General features: G+C 40.6%; 2 protein-coding genes across 3 annotated transcripts in view; one reads left to right on the top strand and one right to left on the bottom strand.

Annotated features, from left to right (window-relative positions):
- cenpp (centromere protein P) overlaps nt 1–26,081 on the top strand; it is a 72,663-nt gene that overhangs the window by 7,559 nt on the left and 39,023 nt on the right. For both annotated transcript variants that reach the window (XM_034586525.1, XM_034586524.1), the window contains exon 6: nt 1,597–1,693. In XM_034586525.1, coding sequence (XP_034442416.1) covers nt 1,597–1,693 — 97 coding nt within the window. The remainder of the gene's footprint in view (nt 1–1,596; nt 1,694–26,081) is intronic.
- ogna (osteoglycin, paralog a) lies at nt 4,317–11,026 on the bottom strand. The gene is made up of 6 exons (XM_034586526.1): nt 10,692–11,026; nt 8,035–8,098; nt 7,758–7,922; nt 7,247–7,449; nt 6,349–6,441; nt 4,317–6,153 (listed from the first exon to the last, which is right to left on the bottom strand). Exons 1-6 carry the CDS (start codon nt 10,845–10,847, stop codon nt 5,983–5,985), a joined length of 852 nt encoding a protein of 283 aa, XP_034442417.1. The 5' UTR covers nt 10,848–11,026; the 3' UTR covers nt 4,317–5,982.

The raw sequence follows: 26,081 nt of genomic DNA, 5'->3' as shown, positions 1-26,081 counted from the left end.
TATACATGCATGTATTTTGAACAGTGTAATTAAAAGGTTTTGTAGTGTGGTAAATTGTGTCTCACATCAGAGTTAAAGATCACAATGTGAAAAATTATCAATTTAACTCAAAAATGGTGCAGGATGAAAAGTCCATAGCCTGGTTCTCTGAAACACAAACTTTGTTTTGCTGTTAATGGTTGTCTCCCTCTTGTGAAGTAACCCGGTGAAAACTAGCTTTGTTACCAATAATAAGGATTGAGGATATCCCCCCCCTTGTTAGATTGTGATCAAGCTTACTCTGCATATGGAGGCTTGAGTCCTGCAGCGGCCACAAGTTCAGTTTTGACTTTGCCCATTTCACGCACGAACTGTCCTCAATAAATACAAAAGGCCCATAAATATATTTAAAAAAGGGATTGAGGATTTAATCTTTCTGTACCAGAGCCAGTAAAATAACATCTGAAGTGCTGCCATTAAAATGGCAAGTGTGGATGACTTATACACAGCAGCAGGTTGTTGTCAGTCGACTTACAAAAATAAAAACCCTCAAAGAAACGTGTTTCATTGATCGTCATTGCAGAATGTTCCATCTCTGGGATAATCAGCTTAACACCACATGTTTCAAGTCTACATACATCACTAGAATCAGGACACTGATAAAGTTGTTGCCTTTGCCGCTGGTATAGTGGCTCGACTGGCTTTCTGACAGTCATGGTCATTCTGGATCATTCAGAACCAGTTGGACCAAATGGGTTTAATACAGCAACATCTAACCAGGCACCAGCCTCCATATCTGTCCTCTTGGTAGTGCTCCGTTATATGGGAGGGTGCTGCCATGTTTCCATCAGCTCTGTGTGGAATAACAGTTGTCTGGAAAATTCACCCGACTACCGTCTCGCCCTGGGCCCCCTTGGAAAACTCTGGAAAGATTTTGACAGAATGTCCCAGGTTCACTCAGAGGGAATCGGACCAAAACATGTTTTTTTTTTCTTTGCTATTACCAATGTACAGAATACTGTAGAATATAAGGAAGCACTATTTATAAACTATACTTTTACAGTCGTTGAGTAGGTAGAGACAAATGTTCAGTTTGGACTGACTGCAGTGAAGATTGACGGATCCTTTATTGTGGAGCATGCTAACACATTAAACAATTTATAATCTATAGATACGTGGCTAAAATTTGACTATATATACACTCAACACCAGCAGATTAATAACACCATTTTGAGCATGTTAACATTCTGATGTTAGCAACTAGCTCAAAATATAGTTGTACATAAGTAGAGCTTTGTAAGTTGTAGCTATAGACTCTGGTAAAGACTGTAAATTGAGGGTTTCAGTGTTAATGGATTATAATAACACCTTCTGGGATTTGGACCTTCACTGATTAATGAAGGACGGACGTGATGTTCAGCTTTGAGGAGACAGAACTAACCAATTTTTTAAAATCTTTTTCAACTTTATTGGGCGGTTGAAAGTGAAGGAGTGGGACACGTCTCTGTCTGGAAGTGAACAGTGGATGTTGCAGTTACTCTATGTGGAAATGCGCTGTATTCATTCAGCTACCTGGGGAACTTAACAACTATTTACACGTGTACTGTGTCATTTCAGAGTGGAGGAGAGCAGCAATCTGCTGTTACTCTTCAGGACTCTCAGGACTTTCTCAGACAGATGTGATGATCGCCTCCGAACCTTCCGCCACTTCCAGGTAAGTTCAAAGTTCACTTTAAACTGGCGTCTTCACCTTCACACACCTGCTCTCCAACTGCTCTCCGTGCTGCTAAATCATTTGTGTATTGTTGTCACATGCCACTCGCTATTAATACAACCGACTTTTGGCCCAATGGTGTTTCCAAAGCTCTTTGTTGATTGTTGTATACCAAAAGAAAAAACATGATTCATCCTGAATTCCTTCAGGCGGGGGGGGGGGGGGGGGACCAGATGGTCCATCAGTCAGTGTGAGTATAGTGAGGGGGGGCAGCTGCAGGTTGGAATTCATCATTAACCTTTGCTTGAGTCATGCTGAGTTTCACCCTCATCCATCAGCGGAGGAGCTGTGTTGTCTTGTCCAACGAGAGGTCAGAGGGTCAAACCTGGAGGTCTGGGTTTCTCTTTGTGAGACGACCCTTTACCACCCACAGTTTCACCCACACCGCTCGAACACTATTGTAGAACTTTAACTGTAAACTGCTGCATGCATTGAAAATACAATACATCCATCAAAAGATCAGCGTCCGATCATTTCAGTAATTGCAGTTCATTTAAAAAAGAATGCTATTGTTGTAGGTTCAATCAGAATATACAAATGAAGCCTTAAAAACATCATGTCTCTGTACCTTTTAAAGCCGTCCCCTCTATCGGTGCAAGTAACATTAAAATGGTTAGTTTCATGAAACTCTTCTCAGAAGTTGATCGATAGTTTGGAAACATTTAAATTTTAAGCCAATTTGTGGGTAAATAAGGAGAGAAATACAGAAGCTTTACTGTTGGCTGGGTGATGGATGAATGGTTGTATGCATCAATATAATAGATACTCTTAGTAGCTACTCAAGATACGATAGCTTCTTTAGACTGATAGACCGGATACTCTTCATACTCTAGATGGAACGATAAGTACAATGCAATGAATTAATTGTGTAGATAGACATGATTCATATGCGATAAATGAATAGATACTAGATGAGTAGATGTCACCTGCGTTGTCCATAAAGTCTGTCTGCGTGCATGTGTGCATAAACACTGACCTTGTCAGGACCGGTAAACCTCAATGGGACCAAAGCACAGTCTTAATGAGGCGATGCGTCATCTCTGAGGTCCTGGTCCGGCTGTCCACAGTGAATGGAAGGCAATGCAAAGTCCTAACAAGCATAGCTGTGCAAACACTGTGTATTCAGACTGATGAGTAGAGAAGTTCAGATCCATGCAGTGGGTGTGAACCAGTGTGGACATAGTAATATCAGCGTGGGACTGTAATGAAGAGGAAGCACTAAAATGTCATAGTAAATCAAGCTGCAGAGGCAATATGGAATCTATTCTCGTGTTTACTCTGAGAATGTGAAGTTCTGCCAAGTTGGCTGGACTCGAGGAGGATTAACCCACATTTTCCATAACGGCCCTGTGTGCTCCAAACTCTCTTTTTGCTTTACTTGCATTTTCTTGAGGGTTATTGAGGAAAAACATCATTCCCTTTGTAACTGTTCAGCTGTAATGTAGGCTGTGTGCCTTTTTATGTAGATTTCCGGGCTTTAATGACACACAGACTTTAAAATGCACTTGGAGGAATAAACAAATAAAATATACAAAACTAAGCATTCACAAATACAATCCAAGCCAGGAATCTTAACATCTTTGTTGGCGGTAGACCACGACTTTAACCAGCCAGTCACTGCAGAACTACAGATCTGCAGATGACAGTTGGCTACGTACTCGTTATTAACGACAGACCTTTAGGAGTATGTGGCCAATCACCGATTAGCATTCCTCCACTGAAGTAACATCTTTAAATCTGTCTACACACAGACACACAAACATGCAGACTTCAGCTTCCTTCCAGAGTCCAAACACATGCATGTTAGATTAATTGAAATGTTTCAGACATGAGCACCGGAAAATTGGGTCTAGACATTTTCCACGGTTAACTTTCTCACATGAAGAACGCACCAGGAGATTGTCTGGGGACAGTGTCTCTAACATTCAGACGACGGGTGGCACCTGGGTAGAGTTTGCAGGCGGCAGGACATGATGTTTAAATTCTGCTGCCAAGTTACCTGTTTTTGTTTATAGCACATTGACTCTGGCATCGACCCGTATCGCCGAAAGCTCTCGAATCTTGGCGTCTCCTTCAAGTTGACATCTTTGTCAATGTCCTCTACGTGTATGGCTCATCTTTTCCTCCTTAGACATTTGTAATCTTTCAGCGTTGGGTCCACTGTGTGTTAGAAATGTCATCAACACGCTCACTGGGAATTTTCCACGCATTATTCTGCTTTATTCTCACAGGGGCTCACTCAGACACTTTCCAGACATTGTACCTGGGGGGCTGGCAGGAAGAGTTCAGACTTCAGCGCATGTCTGAAAGCAGCTTTGGAGAATGAGCACGAATGTTTGTTTGTCTCTATATGTCTGCCCTGGAATACACAGGCGACCTGTCCAGGGTTTACCCCTCCGCTCATGCATGTCAGCTGGGATTGGCTCTAGCCCTCCGCAGCCCTCTATGGATAACAGGTGTAGATAATGGATTTTGTCTTTGTTATTCTTTTTCTGCCTGTGCCTACATTTTCGCCAAAATATTAGAAACACTTATCCTTGAGTGTTAAAGAGACTCCAACACATTTTAATTAAAAAAAAAACTTTAACTTTATTAAAATATCTTAAAAACCAAGCCATGTCACATACACATATTCCTGTATACCACTATATTATTCACATCAGTGATAACTTCTTGTTATTACTGGAAGGGAAGAGTTAGGGACACAAGCCAGACAGTTTTAAAAAAGACATTAAAAAAAGATTAATTTTCACATTACTATAGATCATAGCTACATTGCTCCCCAGGTCACTTCAACTGGAGCCTATAAATTAAAATGAACAAAGTAAAGTTAAGTCACAGAATACTTGGAAAAGCCTGCAGCTGGACTGATTTACTTGGCCATTGCCTCTATGGAGAAACATTAGTAATGGAATAATCATAAGTCAAATTAATTCACACAGTGGGTGAGCAAAGCCCCGAGTGTTGAAATATATGTCAAATTTTTTTCTGACAACACTCAATGAGAAAGGTATTTACAGATGATTCCTGTTGGCAGTTCAACGTGTCCTCAGCATTTAGTTTAGTAACCAAGATTATGCAAAAACGATTGAACTGATTTCCATTCATTATTGTGGAGGGGTGGGGCATCACCCGATGAAGAATCCATAAAATTGTATCTGGATAAATGGTGGATCCAGGAATTCTTTTCACCTTCTTTCGGAGGTATGCACACATGAGAGATTTTACACTGTACACGATACTTAAAAAGCAGCAGAGATATTTAGATAGTTGCGATAATATCTGTAATTGTGTTGACCTGTGGCTGCAGGTGTGAGTTTGTTCAGTGTAACAAGCAGTTTGTGTTGTTTCCTTCATCCAGGTAGAACAGCGTCAGGTCAAAATTAAACAAAAGGTAGGACTGTCGCTGTGGAGGCAATGGTGCTTCGCCACTCATTCACATCAGGGTTACATTAGTACTACTGGTGATACGCCACTTGTGTAGAAGACGCTCAGAAGACAACTCACATGTGGTGTTTTCTGAATATTTTGGATTATCCGTCTCTTACGTGTGAATACCTCTGTATGCTTCAGACCAAGTGTCTTTTCAAGTCAGAGTCTCCTTTTCCAATTGGCCAAATCAAAGTCTTTGTTGGATCCAAAACAGACAAGCTGACAGAGGTGTAAAAGTATCCAGCTTTTTAACTTGTTTTTTAAGCTTTTCAATCCCTTTTTCTAAAACACTTTGAAGGAGACACAGTCTGAAAGTGTGCTATTATAACCATTTGTATGATTTAATGTGTAAAGACTGCACTGTGATGCACAAAGGAAAAGAGGGATGCAGCCATGACGACAGGCTTCTCACCTCCCTTTCACTAAGGACATTCACAATAAGCTGAAGCACTGATTTTACACAAGGTCAGACAAACTAGTTTGAAGCATATTGATGTCTTCACACACCTTCTCAGGTGGTTTTGCACCAATTTATGTAACTATTTCTCTCTTTTAACTCCCCCCCCATAGACTGATCAAAGCCACCATAGAAGAGTTTGTTTAATTCTTCTCCTTCAGTGCGGTGAATGGTTTCATTTCGACCTGACAATGTCACAAGCTGTTTGTAGGTTTGCTGAAGTAAATCATTGACACAATGGGACCAGTGCCCCAACATCCAGAACGTCACAGTATCCCCACCCCTAAGCACTGTGGGAAAACTGCTTCGTCGGAGGGGCTACAGTAAAACATCTGCCTCCTCAGCGGTACTGTCCAACAGGCAGTACCTTCATGCAGGTGAAGCTGTCGGGGTACTTGGACAACATCACAGGGTTCCCGTCCATACGGACCTCACTGAGGCTCAGTCGCAGGTAGTAGGTGTCATTGGACTTGCAGAAGGTGTCTTTGTTCACCAGGGTGATGTTGTTGTTCTGGTGGAAGAAAAGAAAACAACACATGATATAACAGAATAAATAAAATCGTAGCTTTTGGAATCACCTTCTGCACGACCAGGTTAAAATTAATAGATGTAATTTATCTAATTAAATGTTGGACCACCTATTCCAACGATTAGATGGTGTCACTGTTTTCTGAAGTCACTTTATTTGAGTGTATAAGATACAAACCTGTAGATGTAAGATCCGAACAGACTCTGGGATTTGTGGAACGGCCTCCAGTTGGTTGTCGGCCAGGAACAGGTTAACCAGCTTGGTCATTTTCTATTGGGGAAACAAATTCACATCATGGAATCTCAGTGGATTAAAACAACAGTTGCCATCGGTTGTTAAAGATAAACATGTACTGTTTATAATCCACACGCTGTTGGAACCAGATTTACTTGGTGAGCATCAGCTATGTGGATCCGTAACATTTTCAAAAATATGTTGTTTGTTTTCTTTCTGAGAGTGAGAGGAAAAGACTGATACCAATCTCTTGTCTCTACATCAAGTTTGGAACTGGAGTCTGGATGTGGTTAATTTTGTTTACCCTAAAGACTCACTCTAACAATGTGGATCTTATTTGTTTAATCCATAGAAAAACCAGGAGACAATTGTAAGAGTTTGTGGTTTTAGGGGTTAGCAGCTACAAATATCTCTTGTCTAACCACAGCTGTGTGTTGGGAACTGTGGTTTTTGGCACAGAAGTGGTGATGTGTGGGTTCAGGTCAGCTTTTTAGAAAGTTTTGGGATTTGTGGTCAGGATGGGTCAAAAAGTGATAAAGCAGGATGCCGACTCATTTACTAATTCACCTCCCTTTCTCCACTTCTGTCTCTTTCACTGTTCACACACATGTGCCTGGTCCTCTTATGTCCCGGCTGTCAATAATCTGGTCACGGAAATCAACTGTGTTTTGTTGCTGAGCGGAACCTGAATCTTTTTGGTTGTTATCTCTCTGTGGATCACTCGCTAATCGTACAGACAGATGCAGTGTGCATCTGGTTCTGTTTAAAAAGTGTTTTGATTTGCCCTCATCCTCTTTCTTTTCTATTTACTCTTGAAAAAGTTGGAAGTAATGGTGTGTACCTTGAAAGCGTTTGCTTTGACACCCTTGGTTTTGAGGAGGTTGTTGTTGGCGTTGAAGACGGTGAGTTTGGCAGGAAGCATTGGAAGTTTGACCAGTCTGTTCTCAGCCAGAGACAGTTCCTCCAGCAGGGTGAGTTTAGAGAACGCCCCATCTTCAATCTCTGAGATCAGGTTCCCCGTCAAGTCAATCCTCTTCAGAGTCACTGTGTGCAGATGGGAAAAAGCAGCTAAGAAAGGTGTAGATGTTTTGGATTTCTCACTTTCTTTGTGTATCATTAAATGTTAGTATCCCTGTAGCTGTGTTTAGAATTGAATATTCACTATTCAACTGTTTTGTCGTGTGTGGATATAGACACAATTTGATCCTCCAGTATTATTGTCCCTCTGCAGATGATTGAAGTACTGCACAAATACTTGTTGCCAACCAAATATAAACCAGATGATCAGCAAAAACCTCAGACCTAGATTCTGTAGCTTTGGTCATCTGATGCAGATGGTCTTCTAGACTCACCAATTTCAGAAAAGTCTTTGGTGTTGATCTTTTTGATCTTGTTGAAGCGGGCGTACAGGTAGGCCGTCTCTTTAGGCATCATGGGAACAGCAGTCATGTCTGGACTGACCTCTTCACAGTACACAGAGCCAGTGAGACACACACACAGCAGGCAGGTGGGCAGGTCTGCAACACAGAGTCAACACACAGACATCAGGCCCTAAATAATCGGACTGATTCAGGCAGGATGGGAATCTTTGGACTGATTTAGCTGTATAGTCACAGGTCTCTTTCTTACCTGAAGCGTCTGCTCCCTCAGGGATCGGGCTGTCATCAGGCTCATCAGCAGGAGGCAGGGCCCTCTGCAGGAGAACACATGGCCTGTTCATTTACTCATCAGCAAAACACTTGACACTGTCTGGGTTAGGAGGAGTTACTCCTGGCCATAGCACTAGCAGCTCTCCTGCCCTGATAAGCATTGGAGGACAGGCATTGACCCTACTTGGTCGTCAGAAAGGAAATACTACTCCTGGTTCTATATGATCTAAATCAACAGTGATTCCACCATCACCCCTAAACCACCTGCCCCCCACAAAACAGTCAACCGAAAGAAACACTGACTACAATGGGTTAAATATAAGTTAGCTATTCTTCAGCCAGTACAGATAAAAAAGGTCTGCAGGTGAGGTTTCATGTCGTGGTACAGACCTGAACCCTGGTTTACTCTAAAGTTTACGCTGATGCTGATATTAAGTGTGACTGATGTGAATTTGATGTAAACACTAGACACCTGTGAAGGCTTGTTGGGTCTAATAAATGATGACTAAGAAGCCATTCAGACTGTAATGACAGCTGCTTTTGAAAAAGGGTCTCTTCTGGTGTGTGTGTGTCGCTTCAAACAAAAGTAAGACGTTGAATCTGAATCCAGCATCAGATCCCCGAGTTACAGAGATCACAGATACCAGAACACTAAATAGCAGGTTATAAAACTATGTGCCAGCATATTTCATTACGATATTCACTTGGTCCGTTGTTTCCACTATCTCCATGTAAAAAGTCGAAGAACCTTGTTCATATTACAAAAGTCGTTTGCCAGGAATGTGTGCTTGGGTGTATTTGATTGGCCTCTGCAAGTGTGTTCTCGCATGATGTTTCCACAGAAGTGGTTTGATGATTTTTCAGCAGTCCGCCTGAAAATAATGAGGAGGCTGTGATTTATGACACAGATCTGTCATCGGTCTGAAAACAGGCTCAGTAACCTTATTATCATCAATCCAACATTGATTTCTTGGATATATTGGTCAGCAGAGCTCTTAAGCAATCTGCATTACATTCTGCAGCTGGCTTCTCGCAGCTGGCTCTGATGTCAGACACTGATGTTCCTCATAAATTATCTGTTGGGGGATAAATAACCACGTCAGGGTAATTCATAGTTTTCTTTAGCAGTGTCTTTGTAGACTTTTGAAGGATGTCATGAATTTCATCCTTCAACCTGAGCAGTTTTGGGCTTGGATCTGACTTCTAGCGAATTCAAATAGCTAAACAGAGGTGCCTGGGTAACTTACATTGCTACTGGGGCTCAGGAATCTTAGAGTTGGCTTCTCCTCCTGCGTCAAAGTCTGAGTTCAGTCCAGTTAAATGACTGCAACCAGTCAAAGTTTCCCTGAGAAGATTACCAGTCCTCCATCAACCCTGCTTCTGGTCTCTGCATTGATTAGACCAATCAAAACTTTCTACATTGTAGACCTCAGCCTAAGTGGTTAGGTTTATCAGCAGTAGGGTTTGGGGTCTGACTCTGAGGGCTCTGGCACAGACACGATCTTCTATGAAAAACATCTGGTCCCAAATTAGGTTTTGACTCCGTAAAACTGAAGATACATTTCATAGCCATATTCCCTCACACTTATTTCTTTCCCTCTCACTCTCTGGGTTGCTTGTGGGTTTTTCACATCCTGTAGCTTTTCTCCCAAAGGACGAATGAGACCAGAGTTTGGTTTTGGTTCATCCAAATATTTTTTGTGTGGTTAGCTGAGGGTGAGTGTGGTTGATTCAGGGTTTGGCTCGTGTGGGGAAAGAACAAGCTAGACATGGCAAGGTGTGTGTGTGTATAAGTGTGTGTTATATGTGTGATAGTGTGTAGACGCATAGTTGACTCTATGGGACCTTTTTTGGTGTAAACACTGACCTTGTTAGCTAACACCTCGTGTGTGTGTGTGTGTGTGTGTGTGTGTGTGTGTGTGTGTGTGTGTGTGTGTGTGTGTGTGTGTGTGTGTGTGTGTGTGTGTGTGTGTGTGTGTGTGTGTGTGTGTGTGTGTGTGTGTGTGTGTTGAATAAATTATCTCTCACAGGAGGTGGATGAAGTCAAGTGGTGAAATTTGCTGTCCTTACAGAGTTAGAGAAAACAAATGAATTGACTAAACCATGAATTCAATTATTAGTTTTAGAATAATGTGAGAAGAATATTTATTTTTGCGGCTCCTTTCTTCATCTATTCTTTTCTTTCCCTGACATAAAATTTCTCTTGACTTTAAAAATTGCAGAATATTAAATGTAACGCCTCACTAACTCACCAACAGTCACAATTGTAAAGATTGTCTTTTAACGTTGTGCTGCAGGTGAGTGGCATAAACACTGATCAAAACTGTTTACTTGCGATTTACTGAAATAAAAGTACAGTTTAGAAGCATAAAATACCTCTAAAGAAAGTATATGAAGAAAAATATAGTAGTATATATAGTATCTACAGTAGAAACAAGTATAAAGTACAAAAGCAGTATAAATGCACAAATTATAAAACAGGCAATGTCTAATTAAGGTGTATAATTAATTGATTATGTGAAGGCACTGCAAAAATACATAGATTTAAAAGTAAATTGTAGCTTAATTTATTATTCAGAGTTATTGATACTTTTCTGGCAGAAAAGCATGATTGATGTAAGGAAAGAAAGTTCTTACCCTAGCTCTCGTTGATATGAAATTGTCACTGAAGTATGTGTCCAGCTCCTTGCCAGGTAGAGATCCTGATATCAGCTGCGAGTTCTGGTTTAACCCTCTGGCCGTGGATGCCATCAGCCAAGGTACCAGCACACAGGTGAATAAGAAAGCCTTCATGCTGTCCGCAGCAGTGTGATGCTGACACACCAGCTCGCCTCAAAGCCTGAGTTTGGGTCAGTGGTTGCTCTCAGCTACAGCCCCTGTTGGGATGTGTCAAATGACTGTATTTAAAGACTGAACCAGTAGCTTCCAGCAGACTCTTGTAGTTTATAGAGCAGAGCACTTAACCCTTCCCTGACCACCCACCATCCATCTGCTCCGAGAAAGAGACGTACACACAGACAAGACATGCACGGGGAGGTAGACGCACAAAAAAGACACACATATGGAAAGAGTCAAAGAGAGAATAAAGTGTCCGTTTTTTTTCAGTTAAGTGTCCCTTATATGTGTACAGGAAAAAAACACGTTCAGCCAAAACTGCAGAGAAGGCAGAAAAATTGAAAGTTGACAACCACAGTGCGAGTGTGTTTTGTCAGGAGGAATTTCTGTGGTCTCTGCCCAACCGCTCAGTAATAGCTCGTAATAACCAACCTATGTTTCATTAGGCTCCATTCGTTTTTTTTTTTTTCTCTTCTTCACTGGTTCTGTTTCTCTTTGAGCCGTTGGTCAGACAACACATTTAGCAGCTTAATTTATGCGATCAATTCTGAGCAGTAGTAGAATTTTCTTTGGTTTGTGGACAACTCCTCTCAAAGTGACTGATGTTTCAGGTTACGGTAGATCTCGCTCAGTGCCTACACCACTTTCAAATGATCAGCCAATTTGAATTGTGCAGAAAAAGCAATGTTTCTCAGCTGAAATAATGATGGTACGATGACGTGCCGTTGAAATATCCATAAAGTTTTTAGTGTTCACAACTGGCAGGTAGTTATAAAACCAGCAGCTTCTGCTTTATAATAATGATAATAATAATAACTACATTTGTTTGGCACTTATCTAAACAATGTTAGAAAGTGCTTCACAAAAAATATCAATGGCAAAAAGAATGAATTATAATAAAAGGTTCAGTTCAATTTTAAGGGTCAAAATCATAACATAATAAGGTGAAGACCTTAAAATGTATAAAGAGACCCAACAGTTCCCACAATGAGCAGCACTCTACACCTCACGAACTGGAAGAAACCTTTACACTCAGTGTGGGCGGCCATCTGCCTGAAATTATATCAAAATAAAATTGATAATCTTCAATTGTACCTTGGGGTCATCGGGTGTTTCAGCCTTTTAATCGCGATAACGTTAAAAGCCAAAACCTGAGGGTACGCTGAGGCTAAAGGTAAATCTGACTGGCTACTAGCTGTGCACGTACTCTCTGAGGACCCGTCACTCGGCTTGATAACCTACTGCCCATCTATCAACCATCAATGACTCACCCTCTGCCAGAGATTGGATCTAACTCAGTTCATTCAATCTTAGGGGTCCTTTTGGATATCTCTCGGTAATATCTTTTGTATTGACGTGTTGAATAACTAATTATGCATCAAAACACCTTATGAGGGGATCTCTACAACAGCTTCAGTGCAGTGTTCTGGATTCTTAAGGTCTGGGAAACTACTGTTGAGATAAACAATAGTTACTAACACCCTGTGATGGTTTTGACTTTGATTTGTCACGCATCTGGATGTTAAATTACATGTGTAATATCCAGGAAGTAGATTTAAACTGTGGTTGTAAGCATGAAGTAAAGTGGACAGGTTTAGATTAAGTGTGCCCTCATTCCCCTCATAGTTGTAAGGCTATAAACGCTTGCTTAATTGTAGGCATGTGTTTCTCCGTACATTAAGCTTTAATGCGTGTCCTGTTGGTTTTAAAGTGTTGTGTTGTGTGTACAGCCTTAATTTGGGTTTCTCACATACATTGCTCTGTCTTAACCAACTGAGGAATCTGTGAGACTGAAGAAGGGACTGTCCCTCCAGCGTCTGCTGCTTCCTTCCTGATGCTGAAGTGTCTTGAATACGAATGTTGTTCTCAAGGTCAGCTGCTTCTCATCTTTCAGAATTTCGGACTTCCTTTCAGTTGTTTCTGATGGGTATAATTCATTTGATTGCCTTGTATACAGTTACCTAGCAGATAAGCAAACAACTGTGTTAAGGTTTGTCCTGTCTTTGCATAGATCTTTTTGTGGAATGGACTTTGGAGTTGACAAGCGGTCAGATGCCCCTTCCTCAGCTGGATTGTGCAGCTCCCCGCGGTTGTTCCCAGAACAGATGGGTCATATAGTGTCTCCTGCATATTATGGGTCTACCCTGTAGCCTCCCTGTAACACGTGGCTAGAAAATCTCCAGAAAAACGTGTCCAGGCGGCATCCTCATCACATCCCATAACCACCTCACGAGACTAATGAGGTTCAGTGGTTTTGATTTAGCCAACGTGAGTAATTTGGTTGTAATATTAGGTGTTAATGTCACTCCGGCCCCGTGCACACTATTCCAAGCCAAAACCAAATATTTCCTCTAGGTGTGAACACGTGTCACGCAGTCAGAATCCGGTTGTGTGTTTTGCACGTGTGAAAGGGCAGAGTCTCGAGAATTGGGTCCAGACATTGTTCGAAGTTCACATGTAAAAAACAGGTAGAGTCATATACATCAGCTACTTCTTAAAATTGAATGAGCAGAATGAAAATGCTTCTAAAGATGGTGGAAGAAGTTGAACAGGTTCTCAGTGATCTGAATGAACTTCAATCACAACAATGATCCCGTGAAGATATTGTGAGAACATTTTGGAAAAGTCATATCTCGGCTGTTCATCTCTTTTAATCAGTGACTCTCTATGGTTTAATGCGTATCAGACCTCTACAACCCTGCTTTTCAAAGGGTTATGAAGTGCTGTGCAGGCAATAACAAATGAATAAATAACAGTTAATATAATAAACAAGAAAAACCCGCCAGAAATGAATCAAAAACAGGATTACTGGAAATGGCAAAGCATGGGAGAAGTTTCCAAAACAGAAAGGCCAAGAGATTCTTAGAATAAAATTTAAGGGACTGTGTTCAGTCAGTGCCTTCAACAGCTGCTCAAGTCCAGCTGTTTTCAGGTTGATTTCAACCTTGCTTGTCAAATCAGTGGGATGTTGGGCTTCCCCAGAGCACTTCTTGAGAATTTGCTGTTTCTGCCGTTGTCCCTAGACATCGTGAAAGGACGAGAGACACTTTTTCTGCATAAACAAGCTGAGTGAAAGAGCAAAGACTGAGGTTTCACAGCAAACCAGTTAAATAGAAAACATGTGACTATTTCAGCCTTCAAGAGGAGAGGAAAAAGAAGGGGGCCCAGATATAAACATCCAAGGAACCTGAGCCCGGACTGTTACAGGTGTGTTAGCAATTATGAACACCTTTAAACTTTTACAACTCTGGGAAAAGGGCCAGCAACTGGAGAATGTTTTTACTGTCACAAATTTTCTATACCAGATTTGAGCTGTCAGGGTGGTTTCACTGGTATTCCTCAGCACAATAAAATGGGGGAACCAATGGTGAAAGACACCCACAACAACACACTAAACACAAATTACATGTGTCATGTTGACTTGCTCCATGTGTGTTTGTGAACACGAGTGAATCTTTTTAAAAACTTGGAACTGCAGCTCAGGGACAATACATTGAAGGCATTTTGTCTTCATTTTGTTCACGTATATGCTGCAATTTGATCAGGAAAGGCTGAGAAGCAAAAGAAAAGTTCTAAATGTAGATGAGATGGTGAATGTATAAATGAGCACAACAACCCAGCAAACATTTCGAGATTGAAAAGATGAAAAATCTAAACCTAGACGTCTTAAAATGCATTGAGAGCTTTGATCCATGACTTTTAGTAAACGTGTTTGCCCTGCGTCGAGATAAGGCTGGGGAATTTATCAAATTTATCAAATTACTAATAATATAAACCTTTTTTATATTTGCTTGCATGATAATTTCGAGCAATCTATTGTGTTAATACTGTAAAATGAACCAGAATACCTTCACCTCACTTGATGTCTTTTTTTTGTGAGTGTTATATCTGTGTATCATTTCAGTTGAAAGAAACCTAAAGAATATACTGACTGCCGATAGAGAATAAAACAGCGGGTTATGTAAAACATAAAATTTTATATATTGCTGTGGTTAACGTGAGCTTGGTTTCAGGGTGACAGGTGTAAACGGGCGATATGTAGAAGCAGACTGAAGCCGGCCTAGACCAAACAACGTGGGGAATTTCCTCCACACACAGACTCCCATTTGACTGCAAAGCTTTCAACGCAGCCGACCACCTGCTTTGGCATCAAACTGAGTTGGTCTGCATGGGTCTGGCTGACAACTGACATGATGCATTAGCCCACCACTGAGGGCTCTGTGTTTTGGTCGTGACGGAGCCACCCGTCAGCTCTGGGGTGCCGCCAGCAAGTTTGGGCCCCACAGTGCGTCTTTTTATTTAAGCTCAGAAACTTTCTATGTAATGCATGTCGAACTACTACTTTAAGTTAACTTATTAGGCTCCATGTGAAGCTAGGAGAGGAATCGGACCTGAAGATAATGATCACACAGCTTTTTAGCCTCTAACAGCTTACATGTACTGAATGGTTCATTCTCTCATAAACCATGTTTGCAGTAAAAGCAGCAAGGCAGCTGTTTCTAGACATCAAGCTCTGATACATCCAGTGTTAACCACCTGCCCAGCACCAGGCAAAGTTAAAGAATAGCTGGTGCAGAAAGAGGAATAGCCAGATTTGTTTTGGTGATGACCAAATCAAAGCTAAAAGAAGAGATTGTATTTCAGCATGTCTTGTAAAAGTTGCCCTTAATCACTGAACATTTTAAACAGTAAAACCATTTTATATATAGTTACAAAAATGGTTAAGTTTAGATGATCCTATATCGTCAGTTATAGTAAAAAACGGCCATTTTAAAACAGGAAACAACTGCGTCACAGCGATGTCCCATTTCGAGGGCTCCTTCAAATGTGGCAGATGAATGTGTCCTTCCATTCCTGAGTAACGAAGGGTCCTTTATGGGCTAACCTTTCCCAGGATTCATTGCATGCTGGGGACGAAGCTAACGAGCTGCCTATCCGGGTGTCTGGGCTGTAATAAGTGCCGCTGCTTAAAGTAGCTAACAATGCCAAAGTAAGAGCAGAACAAGGTGGTGAAACGAATGCGAAATCCTCCGTAGACCAGACGTCTCATTTGGGTTTGTCCTTCACTTGCATGCTCCGCGTCCTCTAAAGGAGGTGGCCCCTTAATGGGGACACAGCTATCGTCTTTCCATCCACCTCAACTTCCTCAAATACTGACATCTAAATACTACTACAGGTAATTTGCTGGGACAGTGCAGTAAGATAGGGTTGGGGTTATGGTTGGTAAGATGCATGAGTTGTTCCCACAGTCGAGTTTCCTCTTTTACAATGTTAAATTAAATTAGTTTCCAGGTCTGTGTTACTGAAGGTCTATCTTTTTCCATTTATAAGTATACCTATGTGCAGGAGAAGTATTCTGTCTCCCTATTTACTGTAGGTTTGAGTCATTTTCCTTATGCTGAGTCTAGGTTCACATACTGGCCTCCAGCCGTGGAATTCAGTCCCAGAGGATCTGAGGACGACCTGATGGTTAAAACAGAACAAATGGAGCCTCCACAAGGAGACCACCACTTTGGTTTTAATAACAATAGACTTATTATATCTGTAACACTTTCCCCTGAGCGCAGGGTATTATTTTTACTGACATTTAAAATATCTTTTCCACATAATATCTTTATTAACACTGAATTTGTTGGCAATTATTTAGTTTCCAAGGAAAATGGACTTTCTTTTGTAGTATTTTTGACATTTTTCCTTCTCCTTAAACACAAATAATGTTCCATTGCCTGTAACTTCAGGCCCATTTCCACCTAACATTATAGTCATTACCATTTTATAGTCATTTTACAAGCTAAAGAACTGTTCAGTTTGAATGCAGCTTTTTTGTTCCAGTCAAATGTATTCTGGAAGCAAAATTAAGGATCATGTTATACAACTCATTGCTTTGATGACCTGTTTAGTTGCTGTGTTGTTTCACTGTAATGCTGTGTTGAAAAGTACCGTCGAGCATCTACTAGAAACTGCTGTGTCTTCAGGATGTTTCTGTTGACAGAGCCAGATGCAGAGCAGATGTGGGGTTAGGGAGGAAGACCGGATATATGCGGGATGCTGCTGCACATATGAATCTGTCATGCTACAATTGTTCTGTGTAGGACGGCTGATAAACTGCTGTTAGAATGAAACTACAGTAGGTGCAGGAATTGAACATTCAGGCCTGGACTGAAGCGCGCTTTCAGTTATCTCCCCAATACTATAGATGTATCAGCTTCCTCAGGCTAGAATGTGGTTGAATTTTGAAGAAAATCCACATTTGGAGTTGAATTGTGTTTTAGTTTTTCCTACATTCCTCAGTCCAAAATTATTTTGTGTCAAAGTGATTACTCTTTTTAAACAGGGAGGCCCTGGAGTCTGAGGGTAGAGACTGAGCTCTGTTGTTCTCTTGTCTTTTGGCTGAACTGGGCATAGTCCAGCTCAACATCCCTGAAGGCGGGGGACTGAGTTGAGTTTGAGTTTGAGATAACACCAGGAAGTGTCCTCATTGGCTGTTGCTCTTTCAAAGTGTTCACCACACACACACTTTTTAATCGCCAGACCTGTTAAGCAATTTAACCTTTTTATATTTCAAATCCAAAAAAAGCTCCAAGCAATAAATCTCGTAGTTTTTTTCGGACAGACTAGTTTCTGTTGAAGACAGTCAGCATTCCTGCCCCCCCGAGCGAGAAGCACAGCTCAAGTATGACTCAGTAAGACTGAATGTAGACTCTGAAAAGTGAAGCCAATGCAAAAGTCTTCTTCAATACACCACGACGTTCATATTGTAAGTTATTGTCCCGTTTAGAGTCAAATTACAAGCCTCTGGTTGAGGATACTGTGTGATTGACAGTTAGTACCTTCCAATGAGGAGCAGGTGGGCGTGCAGTGTCCTCAAGCTCTCAGTCAGGCTCCACCCCCCCCCCCCCCCCCCCCCCCCCCCACACTTCTCCTTATATGGTTACTTATGGTATCAAAAACCAAGATGGCGCCGGACAAAATGTAAAACTTAAAACGACAGTTCACAAACAAATTGGTGACGTCATGGTGGGTCGCCACACCTCTATCTGCGCCCTTTCTGTACAAATAAGTGAAGCTGCCGGTTGTTACCCAGACAGAGGCTGCTTTCACACATGCAGTGCAACTGTAAACCATTCAAGACATGACCTGAAGGAGCTGTATGTGCAAACACAAATGTCCGAAGCAGTTGAACCGGATAATAACGGACTTTACTGTTTACTGTAAAGATCCTGTTCACAGTTCCCCAAGCCTGGTAGTTCTTATCCCAGCTTGAGGTTTACTATCAGCTCTTTACTCAAACTCAGAACCCCAGAAGAAGGGACTCCCACTAAGTTCCACTGGGGACGGGTTGCCAGGTCTGTAATACTGAACTTCAAATGAAATGGAAATTAAGATTTGGAAAATGACACCGTTCCTTTGTGATATAAAGGAGGCCAGAATAAGTTGGAATAAACTCTCATTGGTATCAGCATCTATCAAACTTCATGGATGGGTTGTAGGGTAAATGCACGTAAACATCTTTTACCACCTCTGTGTTTATGAGCGTCCCCTGAAGTGTTTGAGTTGAGTTTAGCTGGATAAACAGGCTCTCACACTTCTCTTGTACTTATTAGATGGTCCTTGACGAAAGTTGTGGTACGTTCATGTAAGCACAGAACTTTCAATGAACCCAAACTACTCTTTTGTTCTGTGGAAATGGGAAGAACAATCAAATATATAATAATGTCAAATGTAAATAAATGTTTTCTGGTTCTCATGTGGGGCAGACGCACGACGGAGGTAAGACATGATGAATAAATGGCGTCTTCCATGTGCTGTGGAGGTCTGCAGCTAGGTCCATAGAGGGAATTCAAAGACGCTGATGCAAAGGTGAAAGTGTTTGGATTGTTTACTAAGTCAAGAAATATACATCAACAAACATATAAATCTCCCATCACACAGATTTACCAACTCCTACCTGGAATTGTTGATCAACAGAGTGAATTAAAATGAATCAGCCACTGAATGGTAGCAAGTAGCGCTAGAAACCTGTAACCGACACCAATGTGTAGCTGAGCAACTTAATGTGGCTTGTTTTAATTTAAGGGGACTGTTGGGCCTTGGCGAGATGCAATTGTAGTTTTATGAATGAGTTATTTAATGACATTGATCAACAGCCTGGGAAGTATCTAAAAACACATGGACTTGGTGGAGTTGCTACAAACACATGCTCAAGTTAGGAAGTGTAAAAACTGAGATCCTGGTGAATAAAACAAGTTCTTTTGTACCCTCTGATCCGATCTTTCTGCTATCTTGGATCTGTGTGCTGTTGGCAGTGTTGGTGTCTTGATGATGGTCTCTGTTGGTACTGGACTCAAAGAAACCAGCGCTGATTAAACTGTCAACCGAGACATGACGGTTTGGACTAAACCAGTATGAGACATATGGAGAGTATTATTGGCTGACTGGGTTCCAGTTTGTGGTGGTGCTGGATAGTTGTTCTCTGTTCTCTGATGACTACTGGAGTTGTTATCCCAGCGCTTTTTCCCTCTCCCAGAGAGAAACCGAAGGACAATTTACCGTTAGCTCCGAAGTGATTCACGTTGAATCTGAACCAGTTTAGATATTAAATATCAGGGGTTCACAATCGAGCCCTTGATTATTTTAGTGACCGTGAGTCATTTGCCTTCAGGTCTCCTTTCACAGCTGAGTGTTTAACATCTTCCTCAGTTAGATGATAAAGGCTCTTTGTGTTACATTCATCCTGCTGAGAGATAAAAGCAGATGGTGCTGGGAGTCAACATGTGTTTCCAGGCTGCTGAAAATTATTCAGAATATAATTATGTTTGTAAGGGTTTTTTCTGTTCACCCATGTGAAATAAAGGGATGAGATCAAACGCTGGGGCTGAAGGAAAATCCTCCACCGCTCAAGCCAATCCCACATTTTGCATTCTCACACACGACCCCTCCGGATATAGTTTCAGGAGATTATCTGGTGTGCATGTCTGAATGCAAATTAGTTGTTTGTAAATTTTACGTTACAAATACAGTTTGTAGTTTGTGGCCTCTGTCTTCATTCTGTGCAGTGCTGATTCTTTACCACCTGGAATCAATTAGTTCTTGTTGACTTGTTGAGTTACTTAACCCACATTTAGCAGTTTATTAATATCCTCATAAAAACTAACGAGTCCCACTTTCGTCTTTCTGACCGTCCTCAGATGAAGTATGATGGGACTAATTAAAAATCTGTTAGGGACACGTGCGTGGACAAAGCATAATGGGACACATGGACGTGTTATTTATTGACTGGTTTCCTTTGGGGCGGTATTGCATTGAGGTTCTCTGTTCCCTGATGACGACAGACAGATGGAGGAGGCTTTTATTTTTGAAAAAACTGCTTAAAGTCGCAGGATCACAACACTGTTAAAAGACTGAGTCAAGTTGGTCTGAACGATTCAGGTCAAATGAGAATCTTTTTTCTATATTTAGAACTAAGATTCACAATTTTCTTCTCATGTTGTCTTCATGCAAACAGTAGAAGTTACATTATCATTAGCACATGAAAGCACATGAGACATTACAGCTGTGTCTCTATTCAGATTTCACAATTTGTAAGGTGAAATAAAAGATTGTTTTTGGCATTTTGACTGGAAACTAACAATTATTTAGTAGTTGCCAATTTTTGTTCTGTCGACTATTAGGAGAATTGTACACACTGTAGTTTGCAAAAATAAAGTAGTTCGCTAAATTCTGCAATTATGTCTTGGATATCTATCGATGCAGACTGAGGTGCATTATAGTATTGGCCAGTAAAACTGTTGCCATTCTTTCAGTGGATGAATCATAATCATCCAGTGGAACAGTAGCTTACTCCGTCTTCTCCCTACTACAGTTACAGTTCATCTATATTATTGTTTGTGGTTAAAACCAATGTATTTTTCATGTGTGTGTGCAGGCAGGGGAATTCTGGGAAGTTCCATGTTAATGTAATTATGTCTGTTTAATAGGACATTGTGGTCGTGAATGTTTCCCTCCGTGCTAATTGTGATGAGGAGTGCACGGCCGTCTCCGCAGCAGTAGACTCCATCTGGATAAAATCTCTTTTTATTGGACTGCTCTTCAAAAGCTCTGGCTTCAGGATCGCTACTGGCTAAAATAACAGCGTCTGCGACTCTGACTATGACGTCGGTCTGTCTTTGGATTTCTCTGTCTGTCTCTTTATTTCTACCCTCCTCTCTGTTTTTGTGCATTTATTAACGCTGCAGGATACCTGTCTCTCGGGTGTTCAGGCAGTGTAGTGCAGACATTTCAGTAAATTCTCTGAAAAGAAAGATAACTCTTGCAAACTGTGAATTCCTTCCTGTCCTACGAAGGAGCCATGATTCCAGAAATGTGTCTTTTCTTGGATTTTCTCGACAAACTCTCTCTGGTAGTTTCTGAGTACCCGAGGAAGTGCAGCATAAACCCGTAAGCGTTTTGGATGAGTTGTTCATGAAGCCTAAAATGAACCCATTTATTTTTAACTACACTTGTTGTGAAGCAACTGATGATGTCAGCACTGCGAATTATGACAACCATCTTTTTTTCCTGTGTTGTGTTGTATTAAACAAGAGTCACAAATAAGATATATATGCTCATAGGCAGCCAATATATTGGTCAAACTAATTAAAGTTAATGTTATTTGGAATGGACACGAGTGCATGCACGCATACACACACATTCACACACACATGCACACACTGGCACAAACACTCTGAAACATTTCCAATTAGATTCATTTTTTGAAACCGTTCAACGTTCCACAAATAACTTTTAGATGTATGTCATCGTCTTTGGTTTTGCTTGTTTCTCCTGTTTGTCTGTACAGAAGCATCTGATCTCACAGCACCACCACACCTGTGCACCACACATGTTTTACCCATAGACTTTATTTACCTTATTCTTCTCCTTCTTCTTGGCAGTTGGCAAACATTTTTTTATTTACAATACTGCCCCATTGTGGCAAAAGCAAAGCATTATTTACCACTAGCTGCACGGAACTATCTGCTCAGGACAAGATGGCGGTCAGATTAACTCTGCATTGAATATTTAACGATTAATTGAAAATCACAACTCATCCACCGTACTTATCAGTTGTTTGCTTGTAAGATAAACTTTTCAGTTTAGAATTACACAGTTAATGTTGCTGGACTCATAATGTGTGACCGTGTCATTGCAGATCCAATTTCTGCTTTATGTAATAATGAATTATTGTAGACAAACATGTATCGTATCACGTCAGTCAGTTTCTTTTTATTTATTTCAGTTTCTCTTTATTTCACCTTTACCTGAATGATGAATCAGGAGGAACACAGTCTTTTGTATAGTCGACTTCATTTGTAGCACACAGGTGTTACAACTGAACAGAATCCTGTGGGTTTAATGTGAATCTAACAGATTCATGGTCTGCTTAGTTTCTGTCCTTGGAACTAATTAATAAACATTATACGTATCTCTAATTGATAATAATTGTTAGTTGGTTTAAATTGTTTTTACTACATAAAGGATTCATCTGGTTCAGTGTTAAAACTCAAGTTTGGTAACAACTTGAGTAGCTACAGATTTTTAAGGTGTTTTTATTCCCTTACTTTTTATTTGACTATTTGATGCTTTCAATTATATCTCCACCCCCTCACACACACACACACACACACACACACACACACACACACACACACACACTCACACACTCACACTCACTCACTCACTCACTCACACACATTTTTCATCGGCCATGTTTTTCCACTTCAGAGCCAGACAGCAATTGGCGCGTTGTCCCCATTGCTCATTTTTCATGTCAGTCTTTTCTCTGGAGAAAGCACCACTGCTGGGATTCTCTCACATGAACAAACAGGCCTTTCAGTCGTCGCCTCTAAACATTTTAATTCCACTGGCCTCATTTAGCCCTGGCTCTGCTCTGGATGAGCTGCTGGTGTATGTTTCAGTTGTGTGTGTGTGTGTGTGTGTGTGTGTGTGTGTGTGTGTGTGTGTGTGTGTGTGTGTGTGTGTGTGTGTGTGTGTGTGTGTGTGTGTGTGTGTGTGTGTGTGTGTGTGTGTTGAATGAGAGCTGACAGACTAAGTGTCCAATTTTCTCCAACTTTTGAGAGTTTTTTTTCTGCGGTGTTGGCACCTTGAAGTGTTTGATTCTTCTGTGAAAGTGTCCACAGACGTCTGGGCAGACGGTGCCTCAGTAGATATTTGGGTTTGTTGGCAGTGAAGCTCTTTCTATCTTGTGAGGGTCTTTATGACTTTGGTCAAGATTAGATCACTTTACTTCATCTTAATGACAAAATAACTTCATTATTTTCCATGTTGTTTTTGGGGCCTTCGATGAGAAAATATTTTTTTATTATTAAGCCAGCTCATTGTGGAAGTCCTTTGAAGTTTTACTTGTCATGAGTTGTCCAAAATCATTCTCTGCTCACTATATGAGTTTACTGTTCTGTAGTGGACTCATTGTATCCCACAATGCATTGTGAAAGGTAGTGTACAACCGACGGTCACTAACCAAACAATATATACCATCATGTATTGTGTTTTCTACGGATGATGTTTAAGGATCATTCTAACAGAAGAAGTCTGATGATCAGAGTTTGAAACAAAGTTTTTACAAACAGAAAGTAAAGGTGAACTGAAATATTGTACACAAACTGTCAGTTGTAAACATCCATTGCAGCTAACAGACCTAATACCTATAGTTCAACTTTGACATAACCTATTTACCATAGTTTTAGCTTGTACTCACACAACTATTGGGCGATTTTTACGTAAATATTGGTGTCACGTGACCCTAACTACATTGCAGCCCCCCCTGGAGAGTTTCTTTAAGCAATGCTGTTGTACGAGCTGCATTTATTTATTTTATTTATTTATTTTATTTATTTACTCACCTGTAGCTTTCTTGAGGGTAAGCTTAAATTAAATAGTTATCATTTCATTATTTAGATGTACTACTGTCTTAATTCTGAAATGAAAAATAAGAGGGTTGGGGCATCATGGTTCCATTAGCTTTGATTGTTGACATTTGTAATTCAATTTCAGTCTCTGTTTCACAATCGTTACGCTCCCACTTTGAACCATTGGACCAGTAAGTGTTTTAATTGGTGCAACATCATTTGTAAGAAGGAGATGCTGACATTGGTCTTATTGGAAAGTTAATTAGAATTTTTTTTAAAAGCAGTGTGATATTTCAGTGGGCTTGAATCCATCAGTGAAGTTGTGAAGTGATTGATGAGGCTTCAGGATCCTTAATCAGAGGTGCGGCTGGGAGCAGTGGTCCCCTCCTGCCTAATGACTCTACCAGTGCCCACTTACTCCTTAGTTTATACTGTAGAAACCTGAACTCCGTCCCCCCCTCTGCCTCCTCTGCCTCGTGTGTTGGCCTCTAACCAGCTTCTTCCAGGATCACGGCATAATCAAGGTCATTCACTCTGAAGACAAACATGTCAAAAAATTATGTCAAAAAAGTCAAACCATGAAATCCTAATGTTTCTCCCAACATTTCCTTAATGGAAAATATTTCATACACTTAAATACCTAATTACCATCAAACTGGAGTTCAGCAGGATTGAGTCTCGTTTTTCAACCAACTCAAAAATGCTGCCAAGTTTTTAAAATTGAAGCTCAATTCAATTTATTATGACAAGGCAGATAGGATTGTGAACTTTGAACAGCAAGTCTGAAACTAATCAAGTTTTAAATAATCCAACTTTGAACTGGTAAAAATATATATTGTAAAAAAAACTGACAATATTACGTATTGCAATATGAAAAAACAAAAATTTATTTGAAATGTGCTTTGACCTTTTTAGTTTGGCCCGTATGGTGTTAATAAAGTTGAGGCTGGGTTTTTGAACTACTGCAGCCAGCCACCAGGGGGCGATCAAGAGGATTCAGCTTCATTTTTGGAGAGCTGTCTTGTCATCCATCTTTTTGTGCAGTCCATGGTCAACATCATTCTTTCGATAGCCATCTGATTGAGATGAGAACCATGTGGGCAGCTGTGGCTCAGGAGTACTTTCACAAACCAGAAGGTCGGTGGTTTGATCCCCTGGCTCCTCCAGTTCTCCTTCCAAAGTGTCCTTGGGCAAAACCCTGACTCTAAACTGCTTCTGATGTTGGTATGTGGTGTGTGACAGATAAAGTGCTGCATACAGTTGTGCTACATGAATGTGTGTGTGTGTGAATTTGAGCTTTAACTCCAACTACAGTCGATCAATAATCACAGTGAGAAAAAATGTTTATTGGGTAAAGGGAGGATGAAGAGGAGGAAAAAGGAGGAGAGGAGAGAAGCTTGGAAACTGGTTCTGAATTTGTTGTTGTTGGATTTACAATATTCTAAGTGCAGAGAGGGAGGTGATTTATCTCCTCGGGCCTTTAAAGTCGACATGTGGGGATATTGCATCATTACAGCTACACATGATTAGACGTTGAAATATAGCAGAATCTGATGAAGAGTAGCTCATAATAATAATAATAAAGTGACAAAAGAATGATGGATGGAGACGACTTATCCCAGATATGGGATAAGTCGTATTCTTTTATTCTAAGTAAATGAGCCATGATGGTTGAAAGCTGAAATAATCTTTGAATTAGTGGATTCACAGTAAATTAAAAGACCCTTTTTCACAGAAGACATTTTCACAGTAGGAATAAAACAGAAGCTGCACCTGGGCCTCTCCACTGTGAGAAGTCAAATCTTCTACTGTTATAAAGGCTTGAGATTATCCAATCTATAGATTAACGTTCATAAGTGTTTCATATTTAAATTTGATGTGCGGCTCTGATTAGTTACTGCATATAACATAATAGTAATGCATTTTATTAAATTATTTAAGCAATGCTGAAAAACAGAAAACAAATAAAAGCAAATAACTAGAAACTTATCCATATTAATTAGTTACACACGAGAGGTAGGCCCATATTTTTAAACATTACTAAAACCCACCTCTTAAGAACTGCAGAAGGAAAAGATATTGTGAAATATCCATCCGGTCACCTGCTGCTGAATCAGGAGATCCTGGTGCATCTCTTCTCATTTTAAATGCTGCCACTAGATGTTGGTTTAAACTGAGTCACCATCTGGATTTAATACAGGACTCTGTGTTAAATTGAATTAACACCACTGCTTGCTTTCTCTTTCTTTTCTTGATAAGCCTATAATATATTCTGAGAATAGTGAAA

Source organism: Hippoglossus hippoglossus, chromosome 5 (genome assembly GCF_009819705.1).
Source record: "Hippoglossus hippoglossus isolate fHipHip1 chromosome 5, fHipHip1.pri, whole genome shotgun sequence".
In the NCBI taxonomy this organism is placed as follows: Eukaryota; Metazoa; Chordata; class Actinopteri; order Pleuronectiformes; family Pleuronectidae; genus Hippoglossus; species Hippoglossus hippoglossus.
Note: the sequence above shows the minus strand (reverse complement) of the source record. Positions and strands in the feature narration are given on the sequence as shown.